Source organism: Piliocolobus tephrosceles, chromosome 5 (assembly GCF_002776525.5).
Source record: "Piliocolobus tephrosceles isolate RC106 chromosome 5, ASM277652v3, whole genome shotgun sequence".
Lineage (NCBI taxonomy): Eukaryota > Metazoa > Chordata > Mammalia > Primates > Cercopithecidae > Piliocolobus > Piliocolobus tephrosceles.
The window spans coordinates 93,315,224-93,334,541 of record NC_045438.1 but is presented as its reverse complement, the minus strand read 5'-3'; the positions used below and the strand labels follow the sequence as shown (position 1 = coordinate 93,334,541).

The 19,318-nt window shown below is 32.4% G+C and overlaps 1 protein-coding gene across 2 annotated transcripts in view; it reads right to left on the bottom strand.

The window, feature by feature from the left end:
- PHIP (pleckstrin homology domain interacting protein) overlaps nucleotides 1–19,318 on the bottom strand; it is a 137,823-nt gene that overhangs the window by 61,343 nt on the left and 57,162 nt on the right. For both annotated transcript variants that reach the window (XM_023223092.3, XM_023223093.2), the window contains exons 10-16: nucleotides 16,197–16,267; nucleotides 14,589–14,689; nucleotides 14,456–14,496; nucleotides 13,650–13,748; nucleotides 12,735–12,888; nucleotides 12,186–12,320; nucleotides 457–585 (exon numbers count right to left, since the gene is read on the bottom strand). In XM_023223092.3, coding sequence (XP_023078860.1) covers nucleotides 457–585; nucleotides 12,186–12,320; nucleotides 12,735–12,888; nucleotides 13,650–13,748; nucleotides 14,456–14,496; nucleotides 14,589–14,689; nucleotides 16,197–16,267 — 730 coding nt within the window. The remainder of the gene's footprint in view (nucleotides 1–456; nucleotides 586–12,185; nucleotides 12,321–12,734; nucleotides 12,889–13,649; nucleotides 13,749–14,455; nucleotides 14,497–14,588; nucleotides 14,690–16,196; nucleotides 16,268–19,318) is intronic.

The following is a 19,318-nucleotide window of genomic DNA, read 5'->3' as shown; positions in this document are numbered from 1 at the left end:
TGGACAGGATCTTTAATAAAAAGCATGACAATCAGGTAATATAATACACTTTTAAGAACCTTATGAAAGCCACAGATTTGTACTTTAGATAAGTACATATCATCTATATAAATAAAACATTTTACATAATTTCAGAGTCCCACTATGGACAACATCTTCCATTTCCAGTTTATATACCCCATGTTAAGAATTCCAATCTAGATTGCTCCAGCAGGCTAAGAGTTATTTTTTTTCTGAAATATGCAGATTTTTAAATAATAAGCCCTAATAAAGTGAGATTTAACTGCTGTCTTCACCTTCCTTTCCAAAACTAAGTCTCCAGACTACTTAACATAAGATTCTTCAAATTTTATCCTGAATGTAAAGATGCTGATTCTCACCCACTCCAAAAACATACAACCCCTAAACATGCATTAAAAAAAAATAAGGACATGATATATAGTCATCATACTCTACCTTGTCATATTTGCTACTGGACCCAAAGCCAAAAATTAAAAGATGTCCATGAGAGTCGGTGCAAGCAAAATGCTGACCATCAGGAGAGCATTTGCAGTCAAATACTGCGCCATGTCCTTGGCCTTCAATCTGAAATATATTTAACCAACAGTAAGAAAACTACCATTAAAATGTAAAGAATTGGTCACTATTATTAAAATAATTTTATGATAAAAGAAGTATACATCCTAATGAAGTGAAGATTAAGTAAAACAAGCATAGTATGGTAATAAAATTTATGAATATTCATGAAAAGTGCCAGATTAATAGCCTTCAAAAATAAAGTATTTATCCACAGACCAAACACAACTCAGGAAATAAAAGAATACCAATCTCCCCCACCCATAGAATTCTGCTTCATGTTTTAAACTCAGATTTAACACATAATTACGTCTTAAACTCCATCTATCTCTGTTCAATCATGCCCTTTCTGCAAAAGCTGACATGTAGCAACTGTACCGATTTTTTGGTAACTCCTGGAAGTAGTAGCCAGAGATCACTGCTCAAATGACACTAGATTTTATTATTTTTGGTAATAAATTCCCTAGTAGTCTGACTCGTCTTTTAAATGGTGAATTTCAAAGGTTAAAGAAAAGGTTTTTTTTACCTGATAATTGTTTTCTGTTTTCCAGTTCCATTAATCCAGAACGAATGGGTTTCCTCCCTGCAACCTGTCAATCAAACAGAGGTGGCCAATCACCACTCTGAATTTTTTGCTCTCAGTGCTTCTTCAGACTATGTTCCAGTTGAAAACTTCTTTAGCAGTGTTCTGAAAGAGGTAAAAATTCTACCCTATCTAAAGCACATCTAGGGACTGAATTTCAGAAACAACTAAAATAGGGAGTTGACTCCCTAACAAATAACAACTAAGGATGATTTTTCAACAAATGCTGTTGGATTTCTGGATTAGCAGAATCGGAACACACACACATTATCAGGTAAGAAATACCTCCTTTCTGTTCCGGTATCCACTGATCTAGAACAAATTGAGTTTTATTAGTAATATCCCAGGAAATGCTTGGAAAAGAGAAAAGTGGTTTCTTTCTTTAGTATTAAAAATGCAGCATAAGGATGGATGTACAGTTCACCAAATGCAGAAGTTAAAATTCAGAAGAAGAATAACGGATTTCTCAAGGAAGGTTTGCATTTTGGTAAAAAGAGAAAATATTTCTATAATAGAAAGGACTTCACCTAAGAAGTTAATACAATACCACAAATGGGACTGCCTCAAAAAGAAAACTAGCTTTTTCCTTTGGCTTGCTAAAAAGAAGAAATGTGTGCAACAGTGCTTATTAATGCTCTTTTGGATGGTTACAATAATAGAAAAGAAAGAATAACTTTTTAAAAAATGTAACCATATTAGATAAAACTAGTAAAATTATCTAATGTTTAATACATACAAAAACTTGTAAAAGAAAGAAAATGAATCATAAGTGAAACAGGATTATATCTCGAGTGTGAAGAAAGTTGGAGGATGGTAAGATAGGAGAGGAAGGTAACTGATTCCAAGTCTACTTTAAAATAATTCAAAAACAAGAAAGAATATAACTATTTCTCCAGATTACCACAAGGGCACCAGTAGCCATACAGCTAAGCATTTGCCAAAAATGAAAGACTATAAGTAGAAATTCAGGATTCAAGTCTTTATTTTTCAGTGTTTTCCTAGGCAAATAAAAAAAAAGTTACATGAACTGTTATAAATAAGCAACCACATGAACAAAGTATACCTCTAAATAGACTTTTATGTCAAAAACTAAAAATCACGGGATTGAAACTGCCTTAGCCATGTGTTGTTAAATGATTTTTTTTTAACTCTGTTCACTGAAAATTTCACAGAAGGCAAGAGAGAGAACAAAAAAGCAACTACTTTATAAATCTACTCTAATAAATGTTTCCAGAAGTGTAATTACAAGTCTAAGATTACAATGTTAAGTAGACAGTAGAGCGGAGACTCGAAAGTAGTAGTCCAATTTAGCAATTTCAAAGGAAATCTGACAAAGGTTCCTAAGCATGGTATCCTTCATGTGTTGTTTAAACAAACATTTTTTCTTTCCGGGGGTGAGGATTGGGGGGGGGGGCAAGTAGGACTGATCAACCCTTGACCCTATTACTTATCAATGTTGTCACATTTACAGTTAGTAGATCTCTAAAATAATCTTTGGGGACAGTTGAAGCTTATAAAGCTCTGAAAAATCAAAGAAAAAAATAGCAATCATATTTAAGATGCCTGTGTGCCCTATACAACACATTCCATTGTGAATATGGCAAGACAATATTAATTTTCTTGGTATAAGGCATTTGTTTAACTCCAAAGTGACTTTTATATGGAATAAATGAAAGTACATTTCAATCATATCAAAAAAAAGAAAACGATATTATTTGTATTAACCATTTGTTTACAAAAGGAGGCATTAAAAGAATCTACTTTACTCATGAACCGGTTAGAAAAGGTGCTTCTAACCTCATCAATTAAAAGGCAATTCTCTATTAATGGATGCTCAGACAATGAACACCCATACCTATAAACTGCAGACTACGTTTTCCAAGACCAGGCTTCCAAACAGTTGATGATATAAAACAGGAAAATATTTTACTTTCTCTATATTAACTAAAAATATCCTAGCTGGTTTTAAAATGTATGGTATGATTAACTACGCCAATCAAAAGAAAAGAATTTTATCTTTTTAAACAAGGGCCAAAGTATTTATGAGTAAGAATTCTCAAAGACAAAATTTTAAATGAAAGCACTATTTGAAATATTCACATCTACTAGAAAGCAATGAGGCTTATCTTCAAAAATGAAAAGAAAGAAAACACCCTCTCTAACCAAATGAAAGGTGTATGAGACTATCATAAAATTAAATGCACTGCATAGCAAGAAAATGTGTCAACATGAAACTGAATACTACATATAGCTTATGCTAGTTAGCACTTACTGCAGTTGTAGTAAAATAATTACAAAACAGAGTGAAATTAATAAGTAATGACAAATTATCAAAATAAGTGCATTTTGGATGAAGTATTCTTCTAATAAAATCAAGTATGCTTGTTATGCATTATTTTGGACATATATAAAGACCACATAAAGCTCATACACATTAAATATCAATAAGGTTTAGTCGAGATCATCTATGAGACAGTATTTACCAATAACTATGAAAACTTCAAAAAGAATAAGAGGACTAAAAAGAAAAGAAATAAAGGTTTATTCAGCAATTATTGTATTTTGTTTTATTTTTAAAAGGAGATGGGAGAATCGGATGTGTTCAAATAGTGACTCTCTTATTAGAGAATTATCATACTGACTAAATAATTCTGTAAATACTACCAATACATGAGCAGTATAAACTTGTTAGCCATTTAGACATTTATACTGAACTTTAAAGAAATTAAATGATACAAAAATTTATGAGCTAAGAGCTCTGATGAGGACAGACTCATTAAGGAAAGAATACTAATACCTTTTCTGAGGGAGGGTACTATATACAAGTAACATAATTTTCGTGAAGCAGAGAGATGAATGATTAGACAGAGGAATGAGATTGAAGACCCAAGACATCTCTCCATCAGTAATAGGTAAATCACCTAATCTCTGTGGAATGATGGAGATAAATGATCACTAGAGTCCAGTTCTAAAATCCTACCATCTGAGGTTCGGAAAGGTATGTTGGAAAAAACTGGACAAATCTGGAGATGAAGTATATTAAAAGCAGAATGCATACTAAAATTCAGGGTCTAAATTGTATCAATCATGAAAAATACATAGAGAGTAAATATGAGAAGTATACGCTTCTAGAAAAAAAACCTTAACACAAAGTAGGAAGGTTAAAAACTATGGGCTATCTTAGGCAGAACCATCCTCTTCTAGAGTTATTTCAATTCTATTTAGCAGGGTCAGTTTGTCTTGTTCTTTTTTTTTTTTAAACATACCACTGATTAGAAGCATCTTACCTAGGAAATACTCCAAAATTTAAAATTATGCATCTTTTAAAATACCCCAATTTTATGAAATGGACTCATATACCAAGAATGAAAAGAGCTGATAAATGGAATTTATGCTAAGAATAATCCTTAAGAACTCCTTCCTTATGTATTAAAAAAACTTTTAGATTAGAGCTTGCTAACATAGGGAAAAATATGTACACTAGATACAGAAGAGACTCAGATGTATATCTGAAGTAAGTGTTGGATCCTGGCCAACATGGTGAAACCCTGTCTCTACTAAAAATACAAAAATTAGCTGGGTGTGGTGGCGCTCGCCTGTAGATCCAGCTACTTGGGAGGCTGAGGCAGGCAGATGAATCGCCTGAACCCGGGAGGCGGAGGTAGCAGCGAGTCGAGATTGTGCCACTGCACTCCAGCCTGGTGACAGAGGGAGACTCCGTCTCCAAAAAAAAAAAAAAAAAAAAAAAAAAGAGCATTGGCTATCTTCTCATCATTACTACAGTCATTATATAAACAAAGACGACCTTAAAAGAAACTATCCAAATTCCAACAGTTCAGGTGTTAATCAAATTACTTTAAAATATTGTTACTGCATGGCTATTTTAATATTGAAATTTCTTTAACTTACGCCAACATAAAAAAGAAAACTGTTGGACCTGACTTGATAAAATCAGATCAGATTATTACATAAAATGAAAAAATATATATTATAGAAAAGTGATTCTGAAAAATTAGCTCTAGATTTTCATCAAAAGAAAAATATTATCAAAATAAATATCTTCGAATTTAACTGCATTTTGTACCAATATTCTGATTTGTCTGGGGAGATCAGTACTATTGATCAAGCCTTCCTTGCAGTTTATTTTCTTTTGGTCTTTTTGGCATATTAGCATGGTGTGTCTTGCTTGACACACTCTCTAGGGATTGTGACCCCTTTTCCATTCTGCTAAATATATGAGTATTTCCCAAAGTTTATTTCTAAGCCTCCTGCACTTCCCTGTCCTGTCTCCATGAGGAAGTAAACTATATTCTATAGGAGACACCTCAACATTTTCTTCTTTTTAACTCCTAGTCCCTCTAAGTAGTCTATCTCCAAGTGCCAGCTGGCCATTTCCACATGAGTAGTTCAACATAATAAACATTATTACAAACGAACTGAAAAAAGAAGTCAGTTCTCCCTTATGTCTTTCATATTTCCACTAATGAAACCGTTGTTCTCAAGGTCACCCGGGCTTAACACTCAATAAACCCATTTATTAAATCTTTCCTCCCTGTCACCCTATAGCCCAAATCCCCATATAGTCACAAAACACCAAGTCATTTATGTATTTTCTCTTTACAGATTTCCTACCACCTACCCTATAATTTTTCATGACTAATTAAAGTAGTTTTCCTCACACTTATTCAATTTCATACCTGAAATAGTACTACTGGCAACCAAATTATTTTTCTCTTAGCTTCTTGACCATCCTATAAAATAATTTACCAAACTCCCCACAAGGTTCATAGGTATTTATGCCTATGAGATCATTTGAAGTCACTGACAGTTCTTCTCAATTTGTTTTTCGTCATTATTTCCAAAATCTATTGCAATAAAGCTTTCTAAGTAACTATAAACATGTCTTAAACATTCACCTTTTTATAATATTCCTCCTGTTTATAAAATTCATTCTCTTTCTTACTGACTCAATTCCTATTTATCTTTTTTTTTTTTTTCTTTTTTTTGAGACAGAGTCTCGCTCTGTCGCCCAGGCTGGAGTGCAGTGGCGGGATCTCAGCTCACTGCAAGCTCCGCCTCCCGGGTTTACGCCATTCTCCTGCCTCAGCCTCCCGAGTAGCCGGGACTACAGGCGCCCGCCACCTCGCCCGGCTAGTTTTTTGTATTTTTTAGTAGAGACGGGGTTTCACCGTGTTAGCCAGGATGGTCTCGATCTTCTGACCTCGTGATCCGCCCGTCTCGGCCTCACAAAGTGCTGGGATTACAGGCCTGAGCCACCGCGCCCGGCCTCCTATTTATCTTTCAAGGTATAGTTTCAATTCCTCCTCCTCAACAAAATGTCTCCAATCGTCCACCCTGACATGATCCCTACATCTTAAGATACAGCAATTGTCTTTTCTCATTTGTCATGCTACCATTTGAAATTATTTATCAATATTTATCTCTTAGGGTATATTTTGTATATTTTATCTCCCCAACTTAACTGTAGCCTGACTAAAAATAAAGACCATGTCTTATTTCTCCCTTGTGGTCCTCATATTTTGTGCTTAACACAAAATAAAACACTCAAATAATAAAATACTCAAATATTTGTTAAAATGTTTTCATCTGCATGTTTATATTCTGTATAATTTCATATACTTTCTCTTATAACTATCAAATCTCAAATACTCTTGTGATAGCAAGTCATGGACTATGTCAAAGAATTACTACACAAAAGTAATTCACCAAATATAATGTAGTATGAGAAGCTGGAGAGACAAAGTCACATTCATGGTAACAGATTAACATGTCCTTGGTACCGATATATATATATATATCTCTAAGAGATATAATCAAAAGAATCCTAAAACCTGAAAGAAAGTGATAATAACTAGTATATAAGAAGACTGAAGGTACTTCCTTACCCAAAGAAGCTGAAACATAGACTGGAAGCATCAGAGAGTCCTTTTAACACAGAGAGTATAAACATAGGACATTATATCTTATTAGATGATGATAGGAAGAAAGAAGGAAGGAAAGAAGGGAGGCAGGAAGGGAGGGAGGGAGGGACGGGAGAGGGAGAAAAGAAAAGAAAGAGAAAGAGAGAGACTCTTCTCCTGATTCATAAGAGATAACACAATACGAGATGTATCTATTTTGAGCTTTTCTTTCTCCCTTTCCTAGATATATACAGCTACAATTATCTAAAACTATAAAGTACAGGTCACACTGAGAACATGTTAACATCAGAAGAAGTATGCATGTACAAAAATTCTGGGTGGTAGATTGGCAGCCTCTGCTCGTTTGGAACGTTGCAAGGAGAAATATATTGTTCTGGATTAGTGGACACTGGAACTTTTTTTAAAAAAATCTCTTAAGTAAAAGAAAGGTTAAGAGAACAATTATAAAAATAAGGAAAACTTTAATCAAATAAAAACGTTTTCGGAATTTACCCATGAACAACAAAAGTAAAGCAAAAATCAAATTCAGTAAAACGGCTTTCTATCAAGAGACATACTGTACTCTTTGATTAAAATCAAAACCAGACAGGAGGCAACAAACTACAGCTTTGAGTAACATGACAGAAATAGAAAGATATGGAAAGAGAGAGAGAGACACAGCTAGGGCTATAGAGAAAAGAAAGAGTAAGAGAAATAAAACCGCCAGAAACATGAGGAAAGCTACTAAAAACATGGGGTCTACAAATTCAACTCCAAGCATCTTTTATTTACTATTGAATATTCAAATGGCCTCGTACTAAGAAATGTGAAAAGTCTCTTTATCTTTTCAAATTAATTTAATATTCATTTAAACTCATAGTTAAAACTTAGCTGTCCTGTGATAATTTAATGGGAAAAAAAAGACCATAAAACAATTTATATTTAGGAACATTTAAGGTTATGATTAACTTCTAAACCTGGCGACCTCTTTCACACAAGGCCCTCAGCTTCAGTCCTGAGAGTTGCACACATTTTCAAGCTATTTCTGGGAATTATTTATCTGCCTTTTAGCATTTAGTGGGAGTATAGAGACTTTAGAGTCTAGAACAACTCTCATCAAAACAAAACTATTCTGATGTTTACCTCCTGCCAATGCCAAACAAATGTGGGCTAAGTTATACCCAGGTATTATAGTTTGGAATATTCTTAATATATACTACTTGCTTCAGGAAAATATCCAAATATATACTACATTTCCTCTGAATACTCAAGTTATGTAAGGACTGTTCAGCTGATTTGTAAAGAAATAACTGATAAAAGTACTGAAGGCCTAGAATTTAGTTTGTTTGTTTTTAAAGAATAAAGTTGTCTCATAATTTTCTCTACAAAATTCTCTTTGGCTTCTTCTCCTGTTCATTTTAAAAAGAAAAACAACAGTAACAAAAAGAACTACAAAGGCTTTTCCAATAAGTGTTTTTAAAAGTTTTTAGTTAAAGATGAGACAACAGAAAGGGTAGGGGGAGTACAAGCTACATGTACTGTGTATTCCATTTCATGCCCTATGTAAGCCTCTTTTAAAACATCATCTCACGTGTCATATACTACTTATAAGTAACAAAAACAAACCCAGCACCCACTCCCCAACTGCTTTTATCACTGAGATCCTCTATTAGGAGGAAAGTTAGCAGTAAAAATAAGAAAAATAAACTCATCAGTTTTTCTGGAGAATACCACTTGAAAGTTGAGAATCCATTTCAAGATTTCAGAATGAAGTAAATTATTTAAACATAAAAGAACTAAATATCTTTATCTGAATTCCCAATCTCAAACTCTTTAATTTGCTGAAAACTTTAGATGGTCCCAAAAGAAAGCACAAGAAATTTTTAAAAGTATAAGGCATGGCTTGAAACAGAAAAAAATAGAATATTTATTAGAATGATGACGATCAGTGCAATATTAAAATATTAATGTTTTATAATCTTATGATATTTAAAAATTATTAAATTTAATTACTATGTATCAGGCATTTGAAAGTTCACCTTTCCACTTGAAAGGTTTTTTAACATTACAGTATTTTTGGCTATTTCTAAAATTTCAAAAAAAGAATTTACATTTCCATAATTGCACAAAAAATGCAGTAAAATGCTGATGAATACAAAATACTAAATTATATGTTACATGATTTCCATTATCTTTTGCAAATATACTATAAATTTCCAATGGAAAATTCAATTATTATTCAAAAAGCAGGAGAAATATTAAAGTATTCTTAAAATGTACTTGATAAAAACCAGTATTTAAGAAATGTATACATAAAACTTTTATTCTAAAGGTATATTCTACATTCCTTATTTTCCAGCTATAGGTGGAATGGTGAGTTTACTTATCTGTTTTATCAACTTCAGTTTTAACGGTCATATGAAATATTAATTGATCTTAACAATACTTCACATAACTTTCACCATTTCTAGTCAAAAAAGGAGTATTCCACCAGAATTATTCATCCTCTAATAGACCAAAGCACTATATATGACTAGACCCTTCACATGGTGCTCAAAAAATATTTACTAAACTGAACTTGTGATTACTACTACAACTTAACATCAGGGATTAAATTTGTATGCAATCAAGTATCGTGGTATTTTAGTAACTGAAAAACTTATTGATTAGCTACATAGAGCCAAACAGCTATAATTATGGCCAAAACTCAACATTCATGATAGCAAGCAGTGAGAACACAGGCCCTCCCTCGAATTGTTTTTTATTTTCTTAATAGCAATGCTGGATGCTTTATCTTCCATTTGTCCATAAATAAAACAAGCAATGAAAAGAACAAAAGAGTGAAGAGCAAAAAGAATTAGGGCAATTAGATAACTCATAAAAGACAGACAGGAAAAAAATCAAGTTAAAGAGTAAGATGTCAAAAGATCCACTCAGATTTATTACCATTATGAAAACATTTCTTCATGGACATATTACTACCTGAGTATAGTTAAAAGTTAGCTATGCAATAATATTGACAAAAGCTCAAAAAGCCAAACATGACTAGATTTGAGTACAGCCAGAATCAATGGGTTTATGCTCCAAGGGCCCGTATAATAGCTGTGTGAACTCAGTAGATTTGGGCAAAGCACTTCATCTCTATAATGTACAGTTTCTCCATTCCTAAGACCAAGAGTAATAAAATCTATCTTGACCATCTTACAAGGTTTTCATGGGACCCAAAGGAGGTAAAATATGTGGGAGCATTTTGGAAACCATTAAACATCATACAAAAAATTAAAGGTAGTATCTTTATTTTAATGAGATTAAGGGTGGCTCACTTTCTGTTTATTCAAATGCAGGATATATTTTTTAGCCTTTTGGTTTATGTTTTGCTCACTCTCTGCAATTCTATGAATACTATCCAATTCAACTTATTACATATATTTGTTTCTTCTGCCCTCTTTAGAGGCTTTCCTATCTCTTATCCATAAAAAGAACCAGAAAATTATCCTCATCTAATTTATTTAACAATAAACAATTTCTAAGGCAGTAATGTAACCAATCCCTCAGCTAATTTTCAAAAATATACAATATATTACGGCTGACTTCTACTCCTGGTTACATTACTAATTTTTAATGGTCTAAGGGCAAACCACTTAACTCTCAAGGTACTGCAGTTTTTATATCTACTGAAAACGTAGAATATTAGCGTGACCAACTTACCTGATAAGGGAAAATTCACCTTTATAACTGAAAAGTTAAAGCAGTATTCAATTATGAGAGAAAAGTTTCCCTCCAAACAGTCTACCAATACAATAATGCCCTTTGGAAATGCAGAACTACTAAAATGAAGCCACTAGTATATGCATAGCCCACATATTTTTTTTAAGCTATAAAGACAAATTGAGAAATGACTAATTTCCTTATTCAACAGATATTCCAAAAAGGAGCAAATCAGAAACACAAGGATAGAAAAGAAGAAAATATTTTTTAGTAGCATATTTACCGGTGGCTTTTTAAAAAAATCTCAATACAATCACAAAGGAAATCCATCAATCACTAACAAGTGCATACCAAATAATTAACACTGTTTCCCAGAAATAGAGGGTTTCACAAACCTTATTTCTTACCTAACGTACACTAAGGCACAGCCTTAAAAATAGCTAAAGTTATTTCCCTCACTAAAAAATCTGCTATTATATCTGCTTACTCACGACATAGAAATAACTACTCTGATTCTCAATCAAGCATAGCATCACATCCAATTTTTTTCACAAACCATATTGCACAAATAACTGTTTTGTAAAATAATTTATTTGGCAAAATAATTCTGACCACATGTACTAACTGTATTGTTTTATGGTTCATTACTAAAGCTTTCTATAATTGGTTTTTTAAAAAAATTTAAACATGCTGAAATAGTGGAGTTTTTTTCCTTCTGTTCTTTGTTGAAAGGTATCTCTAATATACAGAAAGTAGACATAAAAAAATATGACTACACAAACTACAGTAGTTGAGGAGACCTTAATACTTCATACAGTAAGTGGAAACACTGCTCAGTAAGTTGTATGCGACATATTAAAACACTGTAATTCAAATACTCAGCAAATTATGTTAAAATCTAAGAAACAAAATGTGGAGAGAAAGGGGTATAAACTCAAATATTTAATATACTACCATTTGATTAAAAGCAAGAAATGCCTGATTCTTTGGCTTTAATTTTAAAATCAATGTACTTGAGTCAAATTCTATTGTGCTAGAAGACTATTAAAGAAGTACAATAATACAATATAAGTATTTATTCATAATTTCTTCATATGGTTTTCCAAATATTTTTTCTTCTCTACATTGTATCTTCATACTTGTGAATTTCCAAAGTTTCACTGCTAAAACTGTATCAGTTAATCACAATATACAGGCACTGTAATATGCGCAATTAATTTTCTTTTAAATTCAGCATGTCAATAAAGGTGTGGAATAAATCATTCTTTATTGATGGGAATTTAAAGTCAAAATAATGAACCAATTTTTAAATGGATTTCCTTTGTGATATGCAGAGCACCTTTGTCAAAAAGTTCCCAAATCTTTAGCAGGTATAAAATGAAGAGAATGATAATTACCATATTGAAATAAGATCGTATTTTGACTCCTCTTGCCAGATCCCACACTATCACATTCCCATCATGACCAGCAGAAAAGAGAACTCTAGGATCGAATGGGTGTGGTTCAAGAACAAATACCTCATCTTCATGACCCTGGAATATTTTTGAAGTGTCAAGGAATCATAGATATTAAAAAATAAAGAAAAACAAACATAATGAAATACCAATATGGCACTATTTCTAGAAATGGAGTTTTAAGAAATATTAAATTGGCAAAACTATTCAAATTTGTCATATATAAATAATAATGAAACTGAGCTAATATCATTGTCCAGGGCTCGGTGGATGGATCTTTTCATATTAAAAAAAAACAGCAAATATCTACTATATATTTCCAAGCCAAACCTGTTTAACTGCATTATTAAAATTATTCACAGTCACTCACAAAGCAGTACCCCAGCAAGCAAGAGATTTTAGCTAACATAAAAGACTTTATTCTTCAATGAGAATGTTTCATTCTGTAGTCAGCTTCAGTTATAACAAATAAAGATTAGAATTTTTTCTCACCATCAGGACATGAATTAGTTGACCAGTGTAAGAATTCCAAACTTTCAGAGTCATGTTATTAACTGCAGTTATAACTGTATTGTCATGTCGATCCCAAGCTACCATAGTAACCTTCATTTTTGTGATTTTATCTTCTATTCCTTGAAGGTTTTGGCTGAAAGCAAGGAAGTATTTTACACTGACTATTAAAATACTGACACAACAAAAACCAAAACATATAATCTATAATTTGTATTTATATTCACTAACATAATAACTGTCACTTAACAGTAACTGAAGAGTGTGAATCAACATGGAATGAGGGTAAAAATCCCTGCACTGAGTCAGGAAATCCATGATTTCCAGAATTCTAGCACTTCGAAGCCATTAGTAACAGATGATCTTGCATAAATATCACTGCTGTAACTCTATCTAGATCCAGGAATTGTGTGCCATGCTGCTCACTCTCCACCTTTTACTGTTGCTGTCATCCCCTGCTGACTGTTCTGCTTTCCATCTGAGATGACTACACACAAATACAAGTGGAGAAAAACATTAAAAGCAAAATAACAGTTACAACACGCAGTATAATTTATCTTGGCTGAAGAAACCATTGGACATAAAATATTGTCCCTCTGTGACAAACATAATATGTTCTGGTTTCTGAAAAAAATATTTAGAGTTAAAACTATTATTATTATTACAGTACTTTTATCATCCCCTTAAAAAAATTAATTCAGCAAATGTCCTCAACTGTGCCAATGAATCATTTCATAAAAATCTACACTGCTCATCTCCAATTGTACCTCTAGTTATTGCAGAAAAGTAGTAATTTTAACATGATATATAATTTTATAGGCTGAGAGTCACCAATCTGCACTATAATATACTTTAAATAATCAGTATCTACAGAATATTTCAAATTTGACCTCTTACCCTGCTGGACGAGTAGCCATATCCAACAAAATGCTCTTCCATTCTCTTCGTTTAAATTGCCAAATACGTGCTGTCCCATCACGGCTCCCACTTACAAACCTATATTAAAAGGAATCAATCCCCCAAAGAGAAATCATATGTGCTTTACCAAAATGCACTTTTTCCTGAGATCTCATTTAAAAAGACAGCATTCATCTTTACTTATGCAGCATTCTAGTAACTTCTGAAACTTTATGGGCTTTTTAGAATGTTATATGCAAATGTTCCAATTTTCATGGCTAGGTCACAAAAATAACATTTGCAAAAGTGATTCAAGGTCACTATATACTACCCTAGAAATAAAATCGACATTTTCCAAGGAAAAAACAATGATTTTCTTCTCAATATTAAAGAATCTGACTTATTCTACTCAAGGTATTAGAAGTAGTTTTATTTCCTTTTATTAACAAGAACTTGGGAAAATTTATACATCATCAATAAACAGGTCTGCCTCAAATATTATACTGTGACACATTTTCAATCTATACCAAAAGCTTCTCTACATTTTGAAACATATATGGAATATACAGGGTAATTTAAAAAGCAGTTATTACTAAAAGTGTCCAAGGATACTAACATTATTACAAATAAGATAAAGACATGTGCCTATGCATGTGAAGGCTTTATTCACTTTTAAGTATAACTGGTCAAGATCTTTATTTTAGGTAGGTGATCATTTCCCATACAACTTCAAATAAAATCTGATGACTAAAATTGTCTTTATTTCATAATTTTAAAATAAGAATTAAATTAGACAAATATTTTACCTGTTACTAGTGTTGGAAAACTGGATACTGTCAACTTTGTCCTATATATAAACAAATAAAAAAGTGGATGCTGAATATAAACTCTTAGACTCACATAAATTATACTCATCTAATTCTTTTCACCAATACTTACAGTATGAAACTCCAATTCTGATATTTTCTCTGGCTGACCTGATCCAAAAAAATAAACCCGAATAATATGATCTGTGCTTCCCGTCGCCAAAAACATTCCACCTATGAAGAATAACAGCAATTATTTAGAAGTAAAACATAACTTCAAAATCTCTGAAAATTAGAAAATAAAATGTAAGCAAAATTACAATATATACTGAATTAATATTTTACTCCAAAACCATTCACATTTATCCTAAATATATAACATATCTAACTGGAATTTAAGAAAGAAGTTTATGAATATATCTTTGACTAGAATGAATTTTTCAGTATTTCCAGAAGTAAAGCTTTGCTCAAAAAATAATTTCACTAAGTGATTTAACCATACCATGGTAAAATTATCTGTCATCTTCACTAGAAAATATTTCTCTTGCAATTCTGCTGAAATTTTTCTCTTCTCTTATTTCCCATGTGTCAAAATCTTATCAAACTTTTAAGGTCAACTCCCTCAGTAACTTTTCTTTACAAAGTTAGCAATCAAAGGAGGCTGCTCTCTTTAGAACTCCCCTAGGACTTTGTTTTGTAGCATATTCATTTTATCTTGCATTACAGTTACTTGTATGTGCAGTGTACTCAAGAGTAACACTCTTCCACAGTATTGAAAATAATACTTGTATATAATAAAATATTTAAGTACTTTTGCTAAATGATCTACTCACTAACTCCTTAAAAACATCAAATTGTCTTTGAAAAAGGAGTAAAAATTCAGAGTATTCTGGATGCATGTATGATGCCTATATTTGTGTGATTACTACACGGAACACTGAATCCATGGCAGTGGCACTGGACATCTAGAAATTAGAAAATGAACATGTTTGGGATATTAGTACGGCAAAAACAGACTCACTTCACCAGTTTGCTATCCCTTATCTCAGGTAATACTCCTATCCACAATTATAAAATAAACAGAAAAAGTAAAACTGAAAATAAAGGTAGGAGGAACAGGTATTAGACATAATTTGGATCTACTCATGTTTCATTTAATTTTCTTGTCAATTTACTACAAATAACCAGGTTTTTTAAAATAACTTGTTTAAAAACACCCTAACATCCATTCAAAATGCTGCTGCATAAACACAAATCTGAACTGGAATCTTAGCACTGCTATACAATCATTTTTTAAAGTGCAAATAAGAACAATATGCAGCGAATGAATTGATAAAGATATACAAATATGAATCAACTGTATTTTACTTAACTATAGAATACCTTCAAAATCCATGAAAACATAAACCTGATTTAAAATACTGTTCTTATAATGAAACAAGTATTTAAACATTCATTCTTTAACAGGGTCGATTTTGAAACTATTTATTCTCTCCTACTAGAACATTATAGTCTTCTTAAAGAAAAACACTAGTCATGTGATTCTATAAATTAAACTCTTGCATAACTGAAATACTTCTAAGCTAGTTTATATGATTCTTGGTTACTCACTAGCTCTGGCATATGTATAAGAACATGATTTATAATACAACAGTAAATATTTTCCTAAATATTATGCGCTCCACTAGAAGGTTTCTAAATGAACAACTTTAAGTGGAAAATTAGAATGGGGGAAACTTACCAGCACTAAAAGAAGAACAGATCATTTGAACTCCAGGCCGAGGGCGCTCTGTAAATTTTGCAGGTCTTGGGCTGTAATACAAAAAATAAACAATTAAAAATATCCTAAAGGAACCAGTAGCACCAGAAATAATCTGTTTCAAAAAATAATCCCAGAAGGGCAAAATTAAGTAAGAAGCAACAGATGGCTCCCTTCCTAAAAACAACTTAGAAATCATTATGTGTCATAAATCCGCAGATCTTGTAGAAATTCGAGATACAGATTTTGTAGGACCTCCTGATTATACAACAATACGTACATGGAACAATCCCAAAGTCACTGTCACACCAGACATGCAGTTACTAGTTACACTTACTTCTAATCAAATTTAACATGTTCTCAGTTTTTTATATAGAACAGCAACGTACAAACATGTAAGGAACAAAGCTATTCACAAACATGAATACAGTAGCAAAATAGGTGCTGTCTGTGCCTTATGTATATCATCAATAACTAAACTTTTTCAGTATTTTACATTTTTAAACTTCTCCCTTCTTTGACCTACTAATGTGATAAAACATGTCCTTTAGGACTCCAAAAAGTAGGAATATTACATTTATCCTAGTGAAAATCTGAAGATAATGTGACTCTTACATCAACTATAATGAATGCTCATTCAAAATAGCAGTCTACAGAAAATAGGTTACACTCAACTGTATTTATATGAATTACATAACTGTATTACAGATTACATTTTATATCAATACTACTTATATTAAATGTTTAGTGTTACAGTCAACCAATTAGAGAAAATGAAGATTTTTATCATAATACCAGCTCTAATACATTTAACAATGCGTATGTAATGTTCCAATATACTGATTATATTTGAAGCCCTACTTACTGTACATTTTGGCATAGTTCTTCTACACCATTTGAGGAAATGCAAAAATAATTAGAGCCTTAAGCGTATATAACTTTCAGAATCCATAACAAATTTAGAGCAGTTTTAGTTTTGTGATCATTTACTGGAAAAAAGTATATACATGAAACATTTCTGAGCTATAGGTTGGTGCAAAAATAACTGCAATTTTTGCCATGTTTAAAAAAGTTTTTTACCATTAAAATAATGGCAAAAACTGCAATTATTTTTGTACCAATCTAATACATATTCTGAGCAATGAGAATTACTTTTTTTACTGACACAGAATGCAACAAAATGTTAAGATTTTAAAAAGTAAGTTTGTAAATAGTTTTACATTAGTATTTACAACAAATTCTATTAATATTCACAGGCTCTAATATAACAGCTGAGCAAAACAAATATCATTTAGAGAGACAGATATTAGAATATTCTTAAAACCTAAACGTTTATTCAGAGCAAAATTAATTGTAATTTAAGTAAATTAATCTGAATTATGAAGGCAACTAAATACATTACTTTCATTACTATCTTAACGATTGTAGCTCTAGATTTTTGTTAATTTTTGGTATATCTGCTCACGTAAGCTCCAAGCAACCATTTACCTGAAACTCATTACAAAAATATGCAAATAGTCTTAGAGAGTACCATTTTTTAAAAGACTTTTATTTTAGAAAGGAAATCAGTATATGGAAGAGATATCTGCACTCCCATGTTTGTTGTAACACTGTTCACAATAGCGAAGATTTGTGGTTTTTTTTTTTTTTGTTAGACAGAGTCTCACTCTGTGGCCCAGACTGGAGTGCAGCGGTGCAATCTCAGCTCATTGCAACCTCTGCCTCCCGGGTTCAAGTGATTCTCCTGCCTCAACTTAAAATTTTTTAAGTTAAATTACAGCCAAATGACAACAGCAGTGAAATTATATTTTAAAATATTAAATTAGTGTGACAATGTAAGTAATTATGTGTTTAATTTGTTTACTTGTTTAGGTTTAAAGCAAATCAGTAAGTGTAGTTTAATGGAAAATATGCACACATAGATGCTTTGGAACCTGATGGACCACCATTTGAGTCTTTGTCATTGTTAATGTTACTTATTTTTAGACACTTTTTTTAGACACTTCTCTTTACACACTGGTGAATTATTTTGATTAACCGATCAATTTAATAAAGCATTACAAGTTACTTTGTTTTTTATTGGAGAGAGTCTCATTCTATCACCCAGGATGAAGTGCAGTGACACTATCTCAGCTCACTACAACCTCTGCCTCCCAGGTTCAAGTGATTCTCATGCCTCAGCCTCCCAAGTAGCTGGGATTACAGGTGTGCACCACCATGCCGGGCTAATTCTTATATTTTTAGTAGAGACAGGAGTTTTACCATGTTGGCCAGGCTGGTCTCAAACTCCTGACCTCAGGTCATCTGCCCGCCTTGGCCTCCCAAAGTGCTGGGATTACAGGCATGAGCCAACACGCCCAGCCATAAGAGCGAAGATTTGGAAGCAACCACAGGGTCCAACAACAGATGAATGGATAAAGAAAATGTGGTACTTATACACAATGGGGTACTATTCAGCCATAAAAAAGAATGAAATCTTGTCATTCGTAACAACACAGATGGAACTGAAAGTTATTATGCTAAGTGAAATAAGGCAGGCACAGAAAGACAAACATCACATGTTCTCACTTATTTTTGGGATCTACAAATCAAAACAGTTGAATTCATGAGATAGTAGAGGATGGCTACTATAGACTGGGAAAGGTAGTGGGAGGAAGAGGAGGGAGGTGGGGATGGTTAATGAGCACAAAACTAATAGAATGAATGAATAAGGCCTAGTATTTGATAGCACAGCAAATGACTATAATCAACAAGTTATACATTTTTAAATGACTAAAAGAGTATAATTGGATAGTTTGTAACACAAAGGATAAATGCTTGAAGGGATGGATACCCTCTTTAACACCATGTGTTTATTATGCATTGCATGTCTGTATCAAAAGATCTCATGTACCCCATAAATATATACACCTATGTACCCACAAAAACTAACACTGAACAATAAAGATTTTATATTTTTAAAGAGAAAAAACAAGTAAGTGGGTACCCATAATTTGTTTTTAGATGCACTATTTGAGGAAACATTTTTTTTTTTTTTTTTTTTGAGACGGAGTCTCGCTCTGTCACCCAGGCTGGAGTGCTGTGGCCGGATCTCAGCTCACTGC